The 20,732-nt window shown below is 38.4% G+C and overlaps 1 protein-coding gene across 1 annotated transcript in view; it reads left to right on the plus strand.

The window, feature by feature from the left end:
* LOC110462057 (neuroendocrine convertase 2-like) overlaps positions 1-20,732 on the plus strand; it is a 42,721-nt gene that overhangs the window by 19,159 nt on the left and 2,830 nt on the right. Inside the window, exons 5-12 of the mRNA XM_021515837.1 lie at positions 4,662-4,699; positions 7,356-7,432; positions 7,709-7,797; positions 8,337-8,512; positions 8,864-9,079; positions 9,981-10,081; positions 14,605-14,838; positions 17,334-17,498. Of these exons, the coding sequence (XP_021371512.1) occupies positions 4,662-4,699; positions 7,356-7,432; positions 7,709-7,797; positions 8,337-8,512; positions 8,864-9,079; positions 9,981-10,081; positions 14,605-14,838; positions 17,334-17,498 (1,096 nt within the window). The remainder of the gene's footprint in view (positions 1-4,661; positions 4,700-7,355; positions 7,433-7,708; positions 7,798-8,336; positions 8,513-8,863; positions 9,080-9,980; positions 10,082-14,604; positions 14,839-17,333; positions 17,499-20,732) is intronic.

The raw sequence follows: 20,732 nt of genomic DNA on the forward strand, positions 1-20,732 counted from the left end.
ACTCATCAGATTGGTTACCTCTCTAGTACAATGCAGAATAATGACAATAGATTGAACGCTCCTTATCTCAGTAATAACAATTAAACATCAGCTCCGTAAGAGTTGACATGTCTACTCCTCACTTATCACTCTAGAGCCTGTTCTGTCTGCATAGATGTACCTTTATGATGTTATCACTTCACTGGTGCTGAATTAACATCCAGCAGAAACGGTGGTCATCCTGGGCTGCTGTCTCAGCTGTTATCCTACAATGTCAGTATCTAGCTTGATAAAATATTTAGTCACTACTAATTAGATTGTTTGCGGTCTACGTAACGTCCTTGTTCTGGCGAAGAAAACATTGGTTGCTTTAAATGCTATGCAGGGAACAAGAATCCGATGAACTCAATTTAGCCTTCAGTTGTTTGTGTGGGCTTCGCAGTATTTATTACTATTTTTGTTCCTGTTGTTGTCTCATTCATATCGACTAAAAGTTTGCCTTTGTGTGCTATTTTAGTAGTCAGATGCTGAGAATTTGTGTCAACACACAGCTAAACGGATACATTTTAATTTTCACAAAAGAATGAATGATATTTAGATATAGAACCTATGCATACTACTGTATATTTACACCGTTCACAACCGTATGAAGGCACAGTCAATACCAGCAGCATCAAGAAGGATAAGATAAATCATATATGCCTTTAATAAAGAATGGTTGCCATATTTGGCGGTTTTACGGCCGTAAACCGATAAGCGTTCATTTCTGAAAGTCAATACCTTTTGGTCAGACCTACATAAAATGCTGTAATTGAAACAAATCCGTTTGACCACTTGTTAGATATTTGGGGTCAAAATAGGAGGAGGAAATGACATGTTCCCGATTTAAAACCAACAACTTTTTCCTTTTGGCATTAATAAAAATATACATTTTATAAACCAATATAATTAACTAAAAAGTAGATCACATTTGCCTCTTGTGCTGTGTCAATAATTTCGTCATATGACCTTGGGTTGTGTGTAAATAATGTCGCTATATGACATTGGTTTGTGTGTCGGTAATGCCGTCATATGGCCTTGGGTTGTGTGTCAATAATGTCGGCATATGACCTTGGGTTGTGTGTAAATACTGTCGTCATATGGCCTTAGATTGTGTGTCAATACTGTCGTCATATGGCATCGGGTTGTGTGTCAATATTTTCGTCATATGACCTTTGCTTTTATTACGACATCAACCCCAGTCGATCACTGACGACTGAATAGAATTCGGTACTGTACGGATGTAAAACTCTCTATTAGTGACGTGTTTTAATTTGACTGGTGGGTCGATTCTGTGATGACGTCAGTCCACCGCGTCAATCAATCTCGCCACGAACGAATGTCAGCTCGCGGGCAGGGTATATGCAAGTATGGCAGAGCAATCTCTTTCCCTTTTATATTACACAATAATTACTATTGTTCAATCGATTTTTGAAGTATTAATTAAATTCATGAAAACAGGACAGTATCCCTCATTTCCTGCATAATCTGAAATGAATTCTGCTGGTTCAAATAAAACACAACACGCATGGCAGGAAATCATTCTGTTTTTCCAAGCATGTATTGTTAAATAAGTATATCAGTTTTACATAAAAAAAATATCATGATAATAATCAGACGTCAAACTCCTATATGTTTTTACCTCCAATACGTGTTTACTGTCACCTGTTTCCGTCACATATTAATCAATACTTATTTATCAACTAGAGTAGATCCATTAGAAGTTATGGCGTGCTTAAACAAGATGACGAAATTAATTTGTGAGTAGACGTTGGCGAGTCTCAGGTAAACATCGCTGACGACGGGTTATGATATTTGGTCATGAAGACCTAAGAAATGTTTTTGTTTACGAAGAAGAAGCATGAGGAGATCCGAGGAGCTTTTTCCAGACAATTCTGCACGTTCTGTTCAAGTTCAAGAAAACAAATAGCATAGGTGGAATACTTTTGAAAATATAAACATTTTGAAAACATATTTGATAATAACCAGTGATACTAGCTTCATTCAATATCCAAACGATAAGAGCTAGTTCGTGGTTCCTCTGTCATTCTCATTTTTAAATTGAGTGTACATTCCGTTGCTGTTTTGAAGTTGACTTGTATAATAAACAAGAAGACTTTAACTCTTTAACGGTACAGTTATACCGCATTTTGAATTTGTTTTTTAAACATATATAGTCCTCTCTTCAAAAAACATCGGATCCCAGAAATTCGCACAAAGAACAAACGTAAATATTCTAAATGTGTTCTTATCTTACATTCTATCGATGGTTTTATCTTAACTTCCACTGGTGGCCTTTTCATAAATTTTACTGATGGCCTTGTCTTATATTCTTCTGGTGGCCTTGTGTTATATTCTACTGGTGGCATTGTCTTAAATTATTTTGGTGGCCTTGTCTTAAACTGTACTGGTGGCCTTGTCATAAATTGTACTGGGGGCCTTATCTTTAATTCTACTGGTGGCCTTGTTTACAATTCTACTGATGACTTTGTCTTATAATCTACTGCTGGTCTTGTCTTACATACCTTGTGTACTGACCAAAGAATTATTTCCCCATTATTCACTAAATAAAATGAGCTTACCCGGGAATGACACGAGAGTTACGCTTGCTTCCAGTACCACTTTAGGTAAGGGATCACAAGAACAAAACTTCGTCTTCAGAATCCGAAGATCCTGTTTGATTGATCAGTATACAATATTGGTCGTGACAGCAGTTTGTTAGTTGATTTATCTATAATCTGATGAATAGAAGCAGTCTCGAGACTCAGGAAAACAAGCGACGGCGTTATTAGACGTCACTGGCAGCGCTCCATCCATCAAACAAAGGATAAGTGTCGGACGAATGGTGATAAATCGACAACTAATCAGGTTACTAAAGGCCAAATGTGACTTAATTTCATTTTGTTATTACAAAAACATCAAATGGGAGAAAGCGTTATTAATATGTGTGTCTGTGTGGCCTACGATGTTTGTTCGGGTCGGCTAATCGTTCGCACTTAACAATACCATCCATCACGTCTCCTGTACAACTCGGATCAATCGTACCCGGGATCAATGTAACGGCCATGCACCGATAACACGACACATGCTATTGTACAATCTATTCGTCCACATAGCTACACGTATCACATCGCTCGGCAGTATAGGCACCTCGCGAGACGCACGGGACAGTGTGACGTCATTTACAACAAAGCAAAGGTTTATGGGTAGATATATGATGCTTTTCATTGTCCTGTTTTGGACAATGCTATGTACATCTATTGCCCTATGCCTGGTGCCAAGGATTGGTTTGCCATGGGTTTATTTTGTTTAGCGTCCTATTAACAGCGATGGTCATTTAAGGACGTGCTTCCATTCAATGCGTATTGTCCATGCGTGTATGCGTGTATGTGTGCTGGAGGCGGGGTATGTTGGTGTAGTTGACTTCTTGTGATAGCTTGGATCTTTATAGTGCTAACTCACTGAAATATCATAACGAAGGCACATAGTACAGCATTCTGTCCGGTGACATTTTAATGACAACGGACGAACCAGTTTTTGTAAGTTCCCAAAATGCTGAACGTTAAACAGGGAATAACAACTACCGGTTTTAAGGGCTTTAGTACATCCTGGCCTGGGGACAAACCCCGTTGCTTTCCCCTCCTGGGCGAACGCTTAGCACTAAGGCCAAAGTGGGTCATTGCCAAGCAAGGCGCTAGGAAACATAAGAATTAGTTAGAAGCACAGAGAAATAAAAAGATTCCAGTGATTGCAATGAGTGCAGCAGATTTATTTTGTTCGGGTTTTTTTTTGTCTGTGACCAGAGGGCACAAGAGCGAATTCCAAATTCTGCAGGGGGTCTCCCATTAGTAGCCTCTTACGAGAACCCTTTTTCATCGCTTTTCAGAACACTTACATCCTACGCGAATTATAATGCTATACGTAAAGGGGATCGCTAGTATATCAATTAAAAATGACAAGTTATGTTATAAAACGAAACAAGACTGCTTACACAATATGATGGTTTGTTGATAATTAAAAAAAAGCATGGTTTTTTTCTAGCTTGATAGTAAACATAAAGCCTACTATATTGAAATGAACATGAACCAAAGCCGACTAGTAGCTGTGATAGATTTCCCTTAGAGCATTAATGATACTGAGACTTTAGCCTGCATAATATATTGTATTTAGAATCTATACCGGGTTTTATCTTGTATTTTAGAATTGTATCGGTACTGACTCTTTATCCGGTATAAAATAGTTAACATTATACCGAGGCTTTATCCTTAATTATAGAATTTAAATTATACTGAGGCTTTATCCTTAATTATAGAATTTACATTATACCGAGGCTTTTATCCGAAATAATAGAATTTGAATTAAATGTACATTGAGTATTATTTCTTGTGAGTTTTTTCTATACCGGGGCTTTATCCTATAAAATATAACTCAAATAACACCGGGTCTCATCTTGTATGATATAATTGCATCTATACCATGGCTTTATCCAATTTAATATAATTTTAATTATACCGGGGCTTTAACATTTTAGTCGAGTTTTAATTATATCTGGCTTTTTTCCTGTATACAGAGACTTTAATTACTCTGAGCTTGTACCCTACTTGCGTACATCATATTCTCATGCTGTGTTTTTCCTTTAACAGGTATTGATTATTTACACGAGGATCTGAGACACAATTACGTAAGTAATCTAATTAGTGACGGACTGATGAAATCCTAGTAATGACCTAATAAAAGCATTACCCCTGCGATGAATTGGCTTTCTCACTCAAGGTTAAAATAGTCCAGTTCATAATGTCGTGGGCTTTCTCGCTCTCTTACCTTAACAACTCAACGTCATAATGTCGTGGGCTTTCTCGCTATTTAACTTTAACCACTCAACGTCATAATGTCGTAGGCTTTCTCGCACTCTAACCTGAACAACTCAACGTCATCACGTTGTGTGCTTTCTCGCTCTCTAACCTTAACAACTGAACATCATCACCGTGGGGGCTTTCTCGCTATTTAACTTTAACCACTCAACGTCATAATGTCGTAGGCTTTCTCGCACTCTAACCTGAACAACTCAACGTCATCACGTTGTGGGCTTTCTCGCTCTCTAACCTAAACAACACAACGTCATCAAGCTGTGTGCTTTCTCGCTCTCTAACCTTAACAACTGAACATCATCACCGTGGGGGCTTTCTCGCTCTCAAACCTTAACAACTCAACGTCATCATGTTGTGTGGTTTCTCGCTCTCTAACCTTAACAACTCAACGTCATCGCGTTGTGTGCTTTTTTCGCTCTATAACCTTAACAGCACAACATCATCACGTTGTGGGCTTCCTCCCTCTCTAACCTTCACAACTCAATGTCATAATGTCTTGGGCTTTCTCGCTCTCTAACTTTAACAACACAACATTATCACGTTGTGGGCTTCCTCGCTCTCTAACCTTAACAACTGAACATCATCACGCTGTGGGCTTTCTCGCTCTCTAATCTTAACAACACATCGTCATCACGGTGGGGGCTTTCTCGCTCTCTAACCTTAACAACTCAACATCATCACTCTGTGGGCTTTCTCGCTCTCTAACCTCAACAACACAACGCTATCACGGTGGGGGCTTCCTCGCTCTCTAACCTTTACAACACAACGTCATCACATTGTGTGGTTGCTCGCTCTCTAACCTTAACAACTGAACGTCATCACGGTGGGGGCTTTCTCGCTCTCTAACCTTAACAACTCAACATCATAATGTCGAGGGCTTTCTCGCTCTCTAACTTTAACAACACAACGTCATAACGTTGTGGGCTTTCTCGCACTCTAACCTGAACAACTGAACATCATCACGGTGGGGGCTTTCTCGCTCTCTAACCTAAACAACACAACGTCATCACGTTATTACTTTCTCGTACTCTAACCTGAACAACTGAACATCATCACGGTGGGGGCTTTCTCGCTCTCTAACCTTAACAACACAACATCATCAAGGTGGGGGCTTTCTCGCTCTCTAACCTTAACAACACAACGTCATCACGTTGTGGGGGCTTTCTCGCTCTCTAACCTTAACAACTAAACACCATCACGGTGGTGGCTTTCTCGCACTCTAACCTTACCAACTGAACGTCAGCACGGTTGGGGCTTTCTCTTTCTCTTACCTTAACAACTCAACGTCATCACGTTGTGGGCTTTCTCGCTCTCTAACCTTAACAACTGAACATCATCACAGTGGGGGCTTTCTCTTTCTCATACCTTAACAACTCAACGTCATCACGGTGGTGGTTTTCTCGCTCTCTAACCTTAACAACTGAACAGCATCGCGGTTGGGGCTTTCTCTTTCTCTAACCTTAACAACTCAACGTTATCACGGTGGTGGCTTTCTCGCACTCTAACCTTACCAACTGAACGTCAGCACGGTTGGGGCTTTCTCTTTCTCTTACCTTAACAACTCAACGTCATCACGGTGTTGGTTTTCTCGCTCTCTAACCTTAACAACTGAACAGCATCACGGTTGGGGCTTTCTCTTTCTCTAACCTTAACAACTCAACGTCATCACGTTGTGGGCTTTCTCGCTCTCTAGCCTTAACAACTCAACATCATCACGGTGGGGGCTTTCTCGCACTCTAACCTTAACAACACACCGTCATCACGTTGTGTGCTTTCTCGCTCTATAACCTTAACAACTGAACAGGATCACGGTGGGGGCTTTCTCGCACTCTAACATTAACAACACAACGTCAACACGTTGTGTGGTTTCTCGCTCTCTAACCTCAACAACTGAACAGCATCGCGGTTGGGGCTTTCTCTTTCTCTAACCTTAACAACTGAACATCATCACGTTGTGGGCTTCCTCGCTCTCTAGCCTTAACAACTGAACATCATCACGGTGGGGGCTTTCTCGCTCTCTAACCTTAACAACACAACGTCATCACGTTGTGCGCTTTCTCGCTCTATAACCTTAACAACACAACGCCAACACGTTGTGTGGTTTCTCGCTCTCTAAACTGAACAACACAACGTCATCACGTTGTGGGCTTTCTCGCTCTCTAACCTGAACAACTCAACGTCATCACGTTGAGGGCTTTCTCGCTCTCTAACACTAACCACTCAGCATCATCACGTTGGGGGCTTTCTCGCTCTCTAACACTAACCACTCAGCGTCATGCTGTTGACTTTCTGACTGTTTAACATGAATACTCAATTTCATAATGTTGGGTGCTTTTTTACTCTCTAATATGAAATTGTTGACTCAAAGAGTAATAAAATATTAATACGCATCTTTAAATTTCATTTTCATATTACATAAGATGTCTACACACATGATGTTATTAGCATGCTTGACTTTCGTGTTTTCAGAACGCCGCAGCCAGTTATGATTTCAGCAGTAACGACCCATACCCGTATCCACGTTATACAGACACGTGGTTCAATAGGTACGTGCTTTGAAAGTGCTATGAAAAGGCACATTGATGACATTGTTTAAATCACAGAAAATTAATAGGGATAAGCTTACATATAGTTAAAGGTCAGTTGATTTAACTGTGAGTTATCACTGATACATGCATTATAGTAAAATGGTAGTTTAGCTGTTCTAGTTGTGTGTGCTGACACAAGTTATAATCGAAAGTCATGTTATTATCTATTTCACAATGTCACATACGATGTGTCATAATTGTACCTGATTTTATGGGTTTGGTATGTCCACACAGCCACGGGACACGCTGTGCCGGAGAGGTGTCAGCCGCCCGGGACAACAAGGTCTGTGGAGTGGGCGTGGCTTATGATTCCAAAGTGGCGGGTAAGTAGAACAGGTTTCCATTGACGGGTGCCGTAATCCATGAACAGTTATAGACCAGAATCTCCTTCCATGCCCGTACTTATGCTGTGTATCCAGGATATATCATTGCCGTTTTCGGTTTACCGAACGTGTTTTTTATCTCTCGAATTTTCTACAACAATGTTAAGAGCAACAATTAAACGACAGAGATGTTGATTAAAGATAAGTGTAAAGCAAGATTAACTCTTGGTGGATAGCGTATACGTGAATGCCTTTCACTAAGACGGTAAGTACCTTATCTCAAAAACCTTCCGATAAAGCTTGTTAAGGACTCTATATTTGTGACATTTCCATACCAGCAGCAGCAACATAAAACTGTACACTAAGGTTGTTATACTAGTGAAAGATAACCATATTCGTATAAATTTCTTATAATTCGTAACCACAGCTAAATAATATACTATAATATGTTCGCTCTCTTGTTGGCATATTTGTGTGTCATGTCCCTAAGCGTATAGTGTAAGTAAAGTGCTCTCCTACTGTAAATATTTGTCTTGTAGGGCTACGGATGCTAGACCAGCCGTTCATGACGGATTTGATCGAGGCAAACGCCATGGGACACATGCCCAATGATATCGACATTTACAGCGCCTCCTGGGGGCCAACGGATGACGGCAAGACAGTAGATGGGCCGCGCAATATGACGATGAGAGCGATTGTGCATGGCGTCAACGAGGTAATGGCGTAAATTTGTCTGTAAAGGTCTACTTATAGTATTTAGGTCCTGTTACAATATATATTTAGCTTATACGCAATATTTTAACCTAGTGGTCATTTCTAATATGAAAGAATACCCTACCGGTAAAATAGAGCTGCTGTTCATGAATAAACAAAGACTATCCTCTCAATATACAATGTACGGCATGTACAGGAATAATAACAGTGGTAGATTTTTTCCTCCACGGCCAATCATAGATGAAGGTTACCTTCTTCGGGATAAACATATCACATCAGTATACACCAGAGTCATACTCAGGAACAACCGCACATAGCATCTCACTTGATCAATGGTATTTCTTTTTACCAGGGACGCCGAGGACTCGGAAACATCTATGTTTGGGCTTCCGGTGATGGCGGCGCGGATGACGACTGTAACTGTGACGGTTATGCGGCTAGCATGTGGACTATTTCCATCAATTCTGCCACCAATGACGGCCAAACTGCCGGATATGATGAATCGTGTTCCTCTACCCTCGCCTCTACGTTCAGTAACGGGAAAAGTACACTTCGCGACGCTGGTGTGGTAAGTGGAAATTCAGTCCCAAAACTCTTAAACATTTCACATTCTATTTAGGTGTTCCAAAGGATTGGACCGAAACTATTTGCAATTGAAATCAGACAATCTAGTATTCTAATGTTATTTTTGGCAAACCATTTCAGAATCTTTCAAAACCTATGATGTTAGTCTATTACATGTTTGACAGATTTTATTCCAAAAATATCTTATTTATAAATATACTGGCTGATTGGTTCTCATAAACAGAAATGCACCATGCTAAACCCCTACCAGCATCATAATACTACTCATTAAACAAAACCATGGATGGAAGCTGAATTCAGGTTGTAGGTTGACAGTTCTGTAATGTTATCACTCTGTAATGTCCACGACCGGGCGGCTATGACGCTGGTAGAGCTATTTTAGATGAAGATAATTAGGTTTCCTGTTCAAACTCAGGCAAATAGACCACGGTTGTCGTGTGTTAATATGGTCACCAACCTAATAGACTGCGCAGGCATGGTAACGAATGTTGTGTGGTATAGTACATGCGCGAGATGAGCGTCCCTTTACTGTGCAATCACTTCTTACTTATCGCTACAAAGTGACAGATATTGGAGATTGTGTGTTAAAAAGAATACAATTACGTTGCTGTACAGACGATTCTTTGTTGCCTACGTCATCTCTTGGTGTTAATAGTCTTTAATAATTTATCGCGTGGTATCATTCCTGTAAACAGAACCCATGTTTATTGTTAATATTCCTGTTATACAATAGCCAAACCTGTTAATGTTATACCTATAACACGGAATCCGTCCATGTTTATTGTTGAGATTCATTTAACATCAGATCCACACCTGTTTGTATTCTACCTGCTACACAGACCCCACTCCTATGTACATCGTTGGTAATGTTGCTGTATTTACAGGCTACTACGGATCTGTACAACAACTGTACCACCACCCACTCCGGAACGTCAGCTGCGGCTCCCGAGGCTGCTGGAGTCTTCGCTCTTGCTTTAGAGGCAAAGTGAGTAGCATGTTTCCATAACAACAGCCAAACAACAAACAAAAATTAACGACACAAAACGAAAAGAGAACAGAAAAAACTCTAGGTTCTCCTGTTAAATTACATTGTGCAACACAATACATCCGATTATCTCCCATCATTCCCTGAATTACGACTCTTCGTTTTACCTGTTCAAGATTACTCTGTCACACATAAAGTAGGAGTAGCACAGAAAGCACACACAAAAAATCCGATTAGGTAAGATAGAACAACATGATATTGAAGTCGCATTTAGCTGTCGACATGACATGGCATGTGCATATCAGGGTATTCAAATTACAAATTCTAATAACCAGTTCAGTTCTATTGATAATGAGGGGGAAAATACGGTAAGAACATGCAAGAGGAATCTCAACCCCCTGAATAAGATTCTTGAATGTCGAAACCCTAAGCTTGACGTAAGCCTCGTGTTAGACAATCACGAATTTCATCCTTTCGGTTGATTTTTTTCTGTCATATCCTCAAGGTAGGTAAATTATATTAATCATATAATCACTTTGTGTGTATCGATAAATAGTGAAGGGGAAATCATACCCGTATCAGTCCATCTTGTATAAGGGTTATCTTGATCGGCAGTGCATACAATTTTGCGGACCATATTAATCCCATTCACAAGTAAACATTATTATAAATCCTCTTGGTGCTATACACTCTGACCTATTGTATCGCTGACAATCGACATTTAATGAAATGAGCTCGCATTACCCTATTCTGTTTATTCTGCTCTCGTGTATACCCGTGGCATCACACACTACCTGGAGATAATCCCATTCGTTGACCATCTTTTATTGCGACTGACGCAGGATGCAGTTGCCCAGGTCGGCTTCCTGCCAGCGGTATCGATTATCGATGCGCAGCGTCCAATTACGGTTCTATCACATTGTTAATGTTATAATGCCTTATCTAATGTGGCAGCTTCTGGGGGAGCCCACGTGCCACTTAACTCATCCAATTGTTCCCGCACCAACATTGACATATCCTTAAGAAAAGAAAATCCGGAACCGACTCCGCCTTGCCGTGTGCTTAAAGCCGTTACCTTAGAAATGACGGCTTTATATAACGGCTAGATTGCTAGTTTGTGAATAGTAATATTAGAGTATCAGATCTGAATAGAATGTAAATACACACCATCGAGCCAAAGATTAATATTGAGAGATGACTCTCGTTCCAGGCGAGTTTTTATAGTAACACGAGTTTAAGTTTACTAGTGTTCATAGTGTAGGCATTTTTTTATTTTTTTTTTATTTCTTTTTTTTCCCCCTGAAGTGGTCACGTCATTGTGCTGGTAAAAAAACAACTGATTATGAGCTTGAATCGAATATTGACGTTTGTTTTCTTTTGACACAACCTTGATCTTTTTAGCTGGTCGACTATTTCGACCACTAACTGCGATTTTCCTTAAAAAGATTCTGTGATGACTTCCAATGATCGTTGGTTTGTATTGTTACTTCCGAGTGAGGACATTCTTGTTGTTAGTCTGTAATAACACTTTTATTTACTTCTGATACAAACTAGTGTTAATTCTGACTTTGTAAACTTCTGGTCCTTTTTCTGACCGTACTACATTTTGTTATTCGAATTCTAGTTCTGAACGGTCTACCAGTTTTCCCGATGTCTACACTTTCACACTTCCTACGGTCTACACAATGCTTTACGCGTGTCGGATGTTTTCTGTCTGTCCTTGAGTTGTTATAAATTATTAGTATATTTTGTCGAGGTCTGATCACCTTAGTTTCTTTGCTAACGAATCAATTTATCTGATCCTACTGTGACATAGGAAAGGACATCTAGATCTTCTTGAATTTCCTTGTATTTTTCTTTCCTCTTTGTAAACTGTTCCTTCTCTGTTCGTTTTCCCTGATTTTTTACCAGATGGGGTATCCTGTATTCTGTAGTGCTTTAGGTTTCTGTCCGTTATTCGTGTGATACTCTTCCATGGCCTCTCTCCAACGACTTCTAATCATGTCTAACAAGACGCTGGTGTGAAATAGAGAAACTGGTTTGTATGAATCCTTTCTTCTTCCTACATACAAGTAATGTAACTCTCCGTTCTCCTTTCTGATAAGTAATGGCATAGATCCGTCTGTTTCTGTGTGTATTTCTGTTTCCTGTGTGATAGCTTTGCCAAACATCTGTTAGAGTCTTGAGAATAAGATGGTTTCAGCCGTCAACCAGGTAAAATATCAAAAGTGTGTCAAAGAAAATATGCAATCAAATTGACTGAGACATTTCTGATATGAAAAATACAACTGTGACCAATAAACTTGCTCTCTAGGAGTGTTTGAAGTGTTAGGCGTAAGCAACGGGCAGTATTACTGAAATTCAACTACTCCCCGCGGAACAGTTCCATGTCTCTTGAGACAAATACAAAGCTCTAAAGTGCTTGTCCCCGTAACAATCTTTAGCGGCGTTGGATGAAAAGGAAATTATGTTGCTTAAAGTACACCCACACATTAGGTTATTTAACAGATAGACTTATCTTCTTCATCGCTTATTACACCATGACTTATTTCCCTCACCTCGTATTACATAATAACCTATCTTCCTTACATATTTTCCTTACCTCCTACATATAGCGAACCATACCGTACTTTCCTTACCTTCTATCGAACCATACCGTATTCTTTACCTCCTATCGACCTATACCGTAAATTTTTTACCTCTTATTGAACCATACCGTATCTTCTTACCTCCTATCGAACCATACCGTATCTTATTTACCTCCTATCGAACCATACCGTATCTTCTTACCTCCTATCGAACCATACCGTATTTAATCACCTCCTATAAATCATACGGTATTTTCTTTACCTCCTATCACATCATACCGTATTTAATCACATGCACCTCCTATCGAACCATACCGTAGTTTTGTTATATAGTATGCCCATAACGTATCCTTATTTTCTCCATAACATATCTTATCACCTCGTTTTACCCATCAACACTTGATCTGAGATCTAAGTATGAGGAAGGCATTGAAAACGTTTTCATTGCTTTATTTTATAGCTATTCAGCATTGTTCTTGAATGGCACATCATAAAATATCAAGCTGTGTGATATGTTTGATATTAAAAGACAGCGTTTTAACTGTAAGAACGATTTGGATTACCCACTTGTTTCCATGGCATTTCTTACATCAGTAATAACTTGTTGTGAGATATTTATATTTCCTCTCCTAGAATATGGATAACAATATTGATGGAAGGTGGTGACGTAGACTGAAGTCGTACGTAAGCCAGGCAGTATCCGACGGCTCTGTATAAGGGACGCCATCATGTAGTATATTGTCCATAAATGTGGTTGGATGTGAAGGGCCCGGGGATAGGGGAAATCCTGTACAAAGCAGCCGTGGGGAGGGGAAGCCGTAAACGGCAGCTTAGGTCGATAATCGATTAATTGGTATCACTGCCCACTAGATGTCGTTAGATGTTCACACTGAATAATAAACAGTCTGAAGTAACCATCTATAGTCGCATCACGCTCATAATGACGGAGGACATTACTGGGCATTAAAATTGAAGTATTTATCTCAGCTTCACTATAATCTACAAATGTAGCTTTCTACATTTCCCGCGTTAAAACGGAAATAAAACTAGACCAAACATGTCTGACTACATTAAACAAACACAACTGTTGGTGTAGAAGGCTGTTAATGTAATGTGATTCGTTTAATGTTGATACAAGCGTTTCATTATTTAACAGTGTTGTGTGTTTAAGTGGTTGGGTCTATTTTAGCATTGGTTTGTTTGTCATTTGCTTTATTATTTAGCGGTGCTGTGTGTTGATATGTCAGTAGTGGCGTGTTTTAATTATATCTATTCGTGAGCATCATTTAAGTTTAGATACTCTAACGAATTGTTTAGTTTGCTCGTTACATGTCTGTTAATTGATCAGGCTTTCCTAATCCATGTTGTGTGTTAATTGATAGGGCTTCCCTAAACAAGGTTGCGTGCTAATTGATCAGGCTTTCCTAATCAATATTGTGTGTTAATTGATAAGGCTTTCCTAAACAATGTTGCGTGCTAATTGATTACCTACGGTTTACAGGTTCCAAATAAACAGTAAAAGTACAAAATCAGAAAACACCCATTTCGACAAAAACATTATGTCGATGCAGAAACAAATGGATTAAAGTATGCATCACCATACGGCCATCTTCCCTTCCCCCGGACATGTATACTAACATTAGATCGACAATAGGACACCTCACTACCAATTTCTGTCACAGATGACATTTATTCCACAATCAGCATCCGTAGCGGTAAATAGCCAGGGGACCCTGTTTATTGACTTTGTTCCACTGTATGTTATGGTAAGAGATGATATTTTGTTTGCTTTGAGTTGTTGAAGGATTTACTCAGTCTATGTTATAGAGAAGCATTGATGTCATTCCGTTTGTTATGGAGTTGATGAAGGTAAGAGATGTGTAGTTGTAGAAAAGCTCAGTCTGTAAATCAATGATGTTTATTAACGTGTTTTAGCCGTAACCTGACCTGGAGAGACATGCAGCACCTGACTGTCCTCACCTCCAAGAGAAACAAGTTATTCGACCCGTACCAGAAACATCACTGGAAGTATAACGGCGCCGGGTTATTGTTTAACCACTTGTTCGGATACGGAGTGTTGGACGCCGCAGCCATGGTGGATCTTGCCAGCCAGTGGAAACCACTTCCGGAACGCTTTCACTGCACCGGAGGCAGTGTCACCAAGGAAATGTAAGTAAACCACAATGTAAACTTACACAATATAAACATTTAAGAGTTAAAACACAGACGAAAAATAAAAATGTCAATATCCCAAAAGATGCACACATAACAGTACACTAGTTGTGTAATGTTTTGCAATATCAACGTCAACTCCAACCTTTCTAGAGCGCCTGGTTTTATCACACAACTCTACAGCTCTGCCGTTATCAGCAGCATGTGGTGTTCAAAAATCAATGGATCGCCTTGCCTTCTGTACAGAGCTTAGTGGTGTTGACAGGTCTGGTTTCAAATAACAAATATTAAGTTCTCTTGAAATCATTTTGTTTCATTTCAAGTTTGGGTCGGTTCGATAAAGTAAAAGGAGAAGCACATTAAAACAGCCAACCCTTCTAGGATTCATTCAAACGCTATCGTACAAGCGCCTGGTTTAATGCAGACATGGCAGTGCTTCCGAAATTAAACGTGAACGTGAATTTTAGATAAGGCTCCAATAATGTTGTAGGAATAAAGTCGATAATGGTTCGGGGTTATTTTCATTATACGATTGGAACGAAATGTTCTTTCAATTAGTTACCGGAAATAACCACATCACACAACACACTACTGCCGTTATGTATGTCAGACAGTTAAGTACCATCGTCTTGTATACATGTATCAACAACCTATCCCAGTCCTGTAGTCTTACTTATATAATACTGTTGTCAATAGAAGACCCCCAAAAAAGTTTCATTGAGTCTGTTACGCTGGGTTGATTTGCTCTTTAGTTGCTCTAATGGGATATCCAGTGATTACTCTTCCACTAATGAACTAATCTGGATTTTAAACCGGAATGGTGATTGACAATGCGAGATGAAATAAACGATTTTAATGAGAGGCTTGAAACTCCGTGTCGATTAGAATGTAATTGGAAAAATCATCTTGCTTCTTCATGTTTCAAACTTCTTCAACAGGTTGGCGATGCTGCTATTATTAGGTTTTGTGCGTACACAATAGGACACATATCTCAGAGTCTGTAAAACTCATTGTTTCTTGATTAGATATGTGACTCTGAGGCTATACATTCGCTTGTTGTCTCCTCATATATCTGGCGGAGGAGCGTTCAATGTGTGCGCAGTGTTTTGGAGGAATACTGTGGTATTTTTGTCGGTGCGACTAGCAATAAGTTACAAAAATCGGCTTCTCTCCTTGATAGGATCAACATTCTTCCACCTGTGCTTATCTCAGATTCGCCATGTTCCATGTGGAAAACCCAAGTGGAGCAGCTCTATCTCACATCGGTGAAACAAGTGATCACCAGTTCACGTTCAACCTTTTTTACCTAAATTATCACCAGAAGCACATACAAACTTCTTAGACCAGTACCATAACGTCCGACATTTTGAAAATTACGGCAGTTCTCTAAGATACGTTACGTCATTTACTTTCATTTTAATTAGCGGAAGAACACCTAACGCCAAAAAATAGTCGGCATCTGTCATCGCCTAATGGATATAAACAATTACTTAATATACAGTGGAGCTTTTTATAAACTGATTTATTTTCCTGCTTTCATGAAATATTGTTCCTGTTAGTCTGTGCGTTACCTTGAAAATCTATAATCATTGTCGCATTAGCAATGACATCGTCAATTTTCACTGAATTCTCAATGAGAGAAGAAAATGGATCCATCTTTATGCAGGTATTTTGCAAAATTTAACTGTATTCTCGGCAGTAGAATTTTCACGATTTGTCTCACTAACTTACGATAGACTTTTGGTGTTTTCTGATGTCAAATATGCCTCAGTTGATCTTTTTTCTTTTTAAACCGGAGAACCTTATCTACAATCCCTTTTTGTTCAAGTGAATTTCAACTTCATGAGTCTGAGACACTTACAATTTGACACATGCTTGGCTGGTGGTTATTACATTATCTCCAGTATGTTAGTGCACTACTGTGATCAACCAAGAAGGTAATCCAAACAAAAGGAAACGGCAATACAAATCGTCTTAGTATGCAAATAGGGAAAGTTAATACAGGATACCATACAAGGCCTACTCGATTTGCGCTCACAGCTCACCTGAAAAGTCGGCTTGCCATAGGCGGGCACTCCGCTCGATAAGACACAAGCAAAGAATAAAGCAAGCCCATCGTATTTTTTTAACAAAAGCCTTGTTTTTGCTCCACGTTTTTATATAAACCGTCTATTTATAAATTTAAGCGATAGATTTTCCTCATTTGTACTATTTATTTCAGATTTATTCATCAAAATACCTCTCGATATGTCAGGATCACTTTAAAAGTTCTGAAAACTAAAAGACAAATGTCACTACGATAGACGTTATCACTGTATGTTTACTTGGAAAACCTATTGAATATTAAATTATGCTTCGTTATATATACCACATTTTGTTATGGGAAAAAATAACTCACTTTAAAGCTGTTATCTATGATGACGACAAATAGATACTAACACAATTTGTAATGGCAGCTTTAATAAAGGATACGTTTATATTTCTGACCACAGGAAGTTCGCCACCAACCAGCCAATCAAGATGCATATTGACACGGACGCTTGTCACGGGAGTGATAACGAGATTAACTACCTAGAGCACGTGCAGGCATTCGTCACGCTCAAGTCCACATACAGAGGAAATGTCGTCATCTTCATTACGTCACCAATGAATACTACGTAAGTTCATTAAAAAATTTGTACCCAATAAACTGAAAATAAAAAATGTATATATAAACGTCCGTTCTGGAATATATTAAGGTTGATTACCACTATTTATTTGGCTAAATAGACATCAAGCTCTATAAGATAACTGATCTTATGTTGATAAAAAGTCAAACACTTTCAGGGGTTCCACAAAGTGACTATTTTAAGAGGTTTCAGGATATGCTTAACTGTTAAAAAAATATTTTTTCCAATTCCTATGCAAAAATCACAGAGATAAGTATAATGTTCAAAATGCTTCAAATATAATATCATGGTTTGGTCAATCAATTATGTGAATAAAGGTTACCACTTTAAGTATGCTGCTTAATTATGGATTAATATTCCAAAGTGAGAAGCACTAATTTAAATTGCGCCAGTCCTCAAACTACATGTACTATGTCCCATAGTTCATAGTTTTTACCAATCAAAGAGTTCTACGGTTTGATTTACAGCTATGTTTTACCAATCAAAGAGTTCTACGGGTTGATTTACAGCTATTTTTTACCTATCAAAGAGTTTGACGGGTTGATTTACAGCTATGTTTTACCAATCAAAGAGTTCTACGGGTTGTTTACAGCTATGTTTTACCAATCAAAGACTTCTACGGGTTGATTTACAGATATGTTTTACCAATCAAAGACTTCTACGGGTTGATTTACAGCTATGTTTTACCAATCAAAGAGTTCTACGGGTTGATTTACAGCTATTTTTTACCTATCAAAGAGTTTGACGGGTTGATTTACAGCTATGTTTTACCAATCAAAGAGTTCTACGGGTTGATTTACAGCTATGTTTACCTGTTCTGTTGTATGGATTTGGATATGATACTAAGTGGCGACTCTGGTAGATAGTGAAGTTATTGTTGATGACTTTTTCACATTTTTGCATTATGATGATATTATGTTAAACGTACTAAGCGTTTGTGTGAATTAAGGACTTGTTGCTTAAGTACGAATTATAGGCTACTGTAATATGGGAAGTTTATATTAAGTACTCTATATACTGTCGAAGTTTTATAATACATCGTACAATGACGAAGTTTACACAATATATGATAACAGTGTTCACGTAGTTAACTATAAAATGACGGTGTTTACGTACTTCACTATATATAATTATGGCGATTACGTAGTACACTATATACATAATAACGGGGTTTATGTAATACGCTATATATCATGTCGGACATTACGTTGTAAGGAATATAATGACGGCGTTAAAGTAGAACAATATATATATCATGGCGGAGTTTACGTAGCTAGCTTCACATACTGACGGAGTTTACGTAATACGCTAGAAAATTAGTGTGTTTGCGTAGTACACAGTATAATGTAGGGGTTCACCCAGTACAGTACACGATGTACGAGTTTACCAGGTACACTATATAATGTAGGAGTTTACCCAGTACACTATTTATTATAGTAGTTTACCCAGTACACTATATAATGTAGAAATTTACCCAGTACAGTATATGATGAAGGAGTTTACCCAGTACACTTTATAATGTAGGAATTTACCCAGTACAGTATATGATGTAGGAATTTACCCAGTTAACTATATAATATAGGTGTTTACCCAGTACACTATATAATGTAGGAGTTTACCCAGTACAGTATATGATGTAGGAATTTACCCAGTTAACTATATAATATAGGTGTTTACCCAGTTCACTTTATAATAGTAGGAGTTTACCAGGTACACTACATAATGTAGAAGTTTACCCAGTACACTATATAATGTAGGAGTTTACCCAGTACACTTTACAATGTAGGAGTTTACCAGGTACACTATATAGTGTAGGAGCTTACCAGGTAGACTACATAATGTAGAAGTTTACCCAGTACACTATATAATGTAGGAGTTAAGCCAGTACACTTTATAATGTAGGAGTTTACCAGGTACACTATATAGTGTAGGAGTTTACCCAGTACACTATATAATGTAGGAGTTTACCCAGTACAGTATATGATGTAGGAGTTCACCCAGTACACTATATGATATAGGTGTTTACCCTGTTAACTATATAATATAGGTGTTTACCCAGTTCACTTTATAATAGTAGGAGTTTACCAGGTACACTACATACTGTAGAAGTTTACCCAGTACACTATATAATGTAGGAGTTTACCCAGTACACTTTATAATGTAGGAGTTTACCAGGTACACTATATAGTGTAGGAGTTTACCCAGTACACTATATAATGTAGGAGTTTACCCAGTACACTATATAATGTAGGAGTTTACAAGGTACACTATATAATGTAGAAGTTTTACCCAGTACACTATATAATGTAGGAGTTAACCCAGTACACTTTATAATGTAGGAGTTTACCAGGTACACTATATAGTGTAGGAGTTTACCCAGTGCACTATATAATGTAGGAGTTTACCCAGTACAGTATATGATGTAGGAGTTTACCCAGTACACTATATGATATAGGTGTTTACCCAGTTAACTATATAATATAGGTGTTTACCCAGTTAACTATATAATATTGGTGTTTACCCAGTTCACTTTATAATAGTAGGAATTTACCAGGTACACGACATAATGTAGAAGTTTACGCAGTACACTATATAATGTAGGAGCTTACCCAGTACACTATATAATGTAGCAGTTTACCCAGTACACTATTTATTGTAGTATTTTACCCAGTACACTATATGATATAGGTGTTTACCCCGTTAACTATATAATATAGGTGTTTTCCCAGTTCACTTTATAATAGTAGGAGTTTACCAGGTACACTATATTGTGTAGGAGTTTACGTAGTACACTATATAATGTAGCAGCTTACCCAGTACACTATATAGTGTAGGCGTTTACCAGGTACACTATATAATGTAGAAGTTTTACCCAGTACACTATATGATATAGGTGTTTACCCAGTTAACTATATAATATTGGTGTTTACCCAGTTCACTTTATAATGGTGGGAGTTTACCAGGTACACGACATAATGTAGAAGTTTACCCAGTACACTATTTATTGTAGTATTTTACCCAGTACACTATATGATGTAGGAGTTTACCCCGTACACTATATGATATAGGTGTTTACCCAGTTCACTTTATAATAGTAGGAGTTTACCAGGTACACGCCATAATGTAGAAGTTTACCCAGTACACTATACAATGTAGGAGTTTACCCAGTAGAGTATATGATGTAGGAGTTCACCCAGTACACTATATGATGTAGGAGTTTAC

Source organism: Mizuhopecten yessoensis, unplaced genomic scaffold (genome assembly GCF_002113885.1).
Source record: "Mizuhopecten yessoensis strain PY_sf001 unplaced genomic scaffold, ASM211388v2 scaffold10743, whole genome shotgun sequence".
In the NCBI taxonomy this organism is placed as follows: Eukaryota; Metazoa; Mollusca; class Bivalvia; order Pectinida; family Pectinidae; genus Mizuhopecten; species Mizuhopecten yessoensis.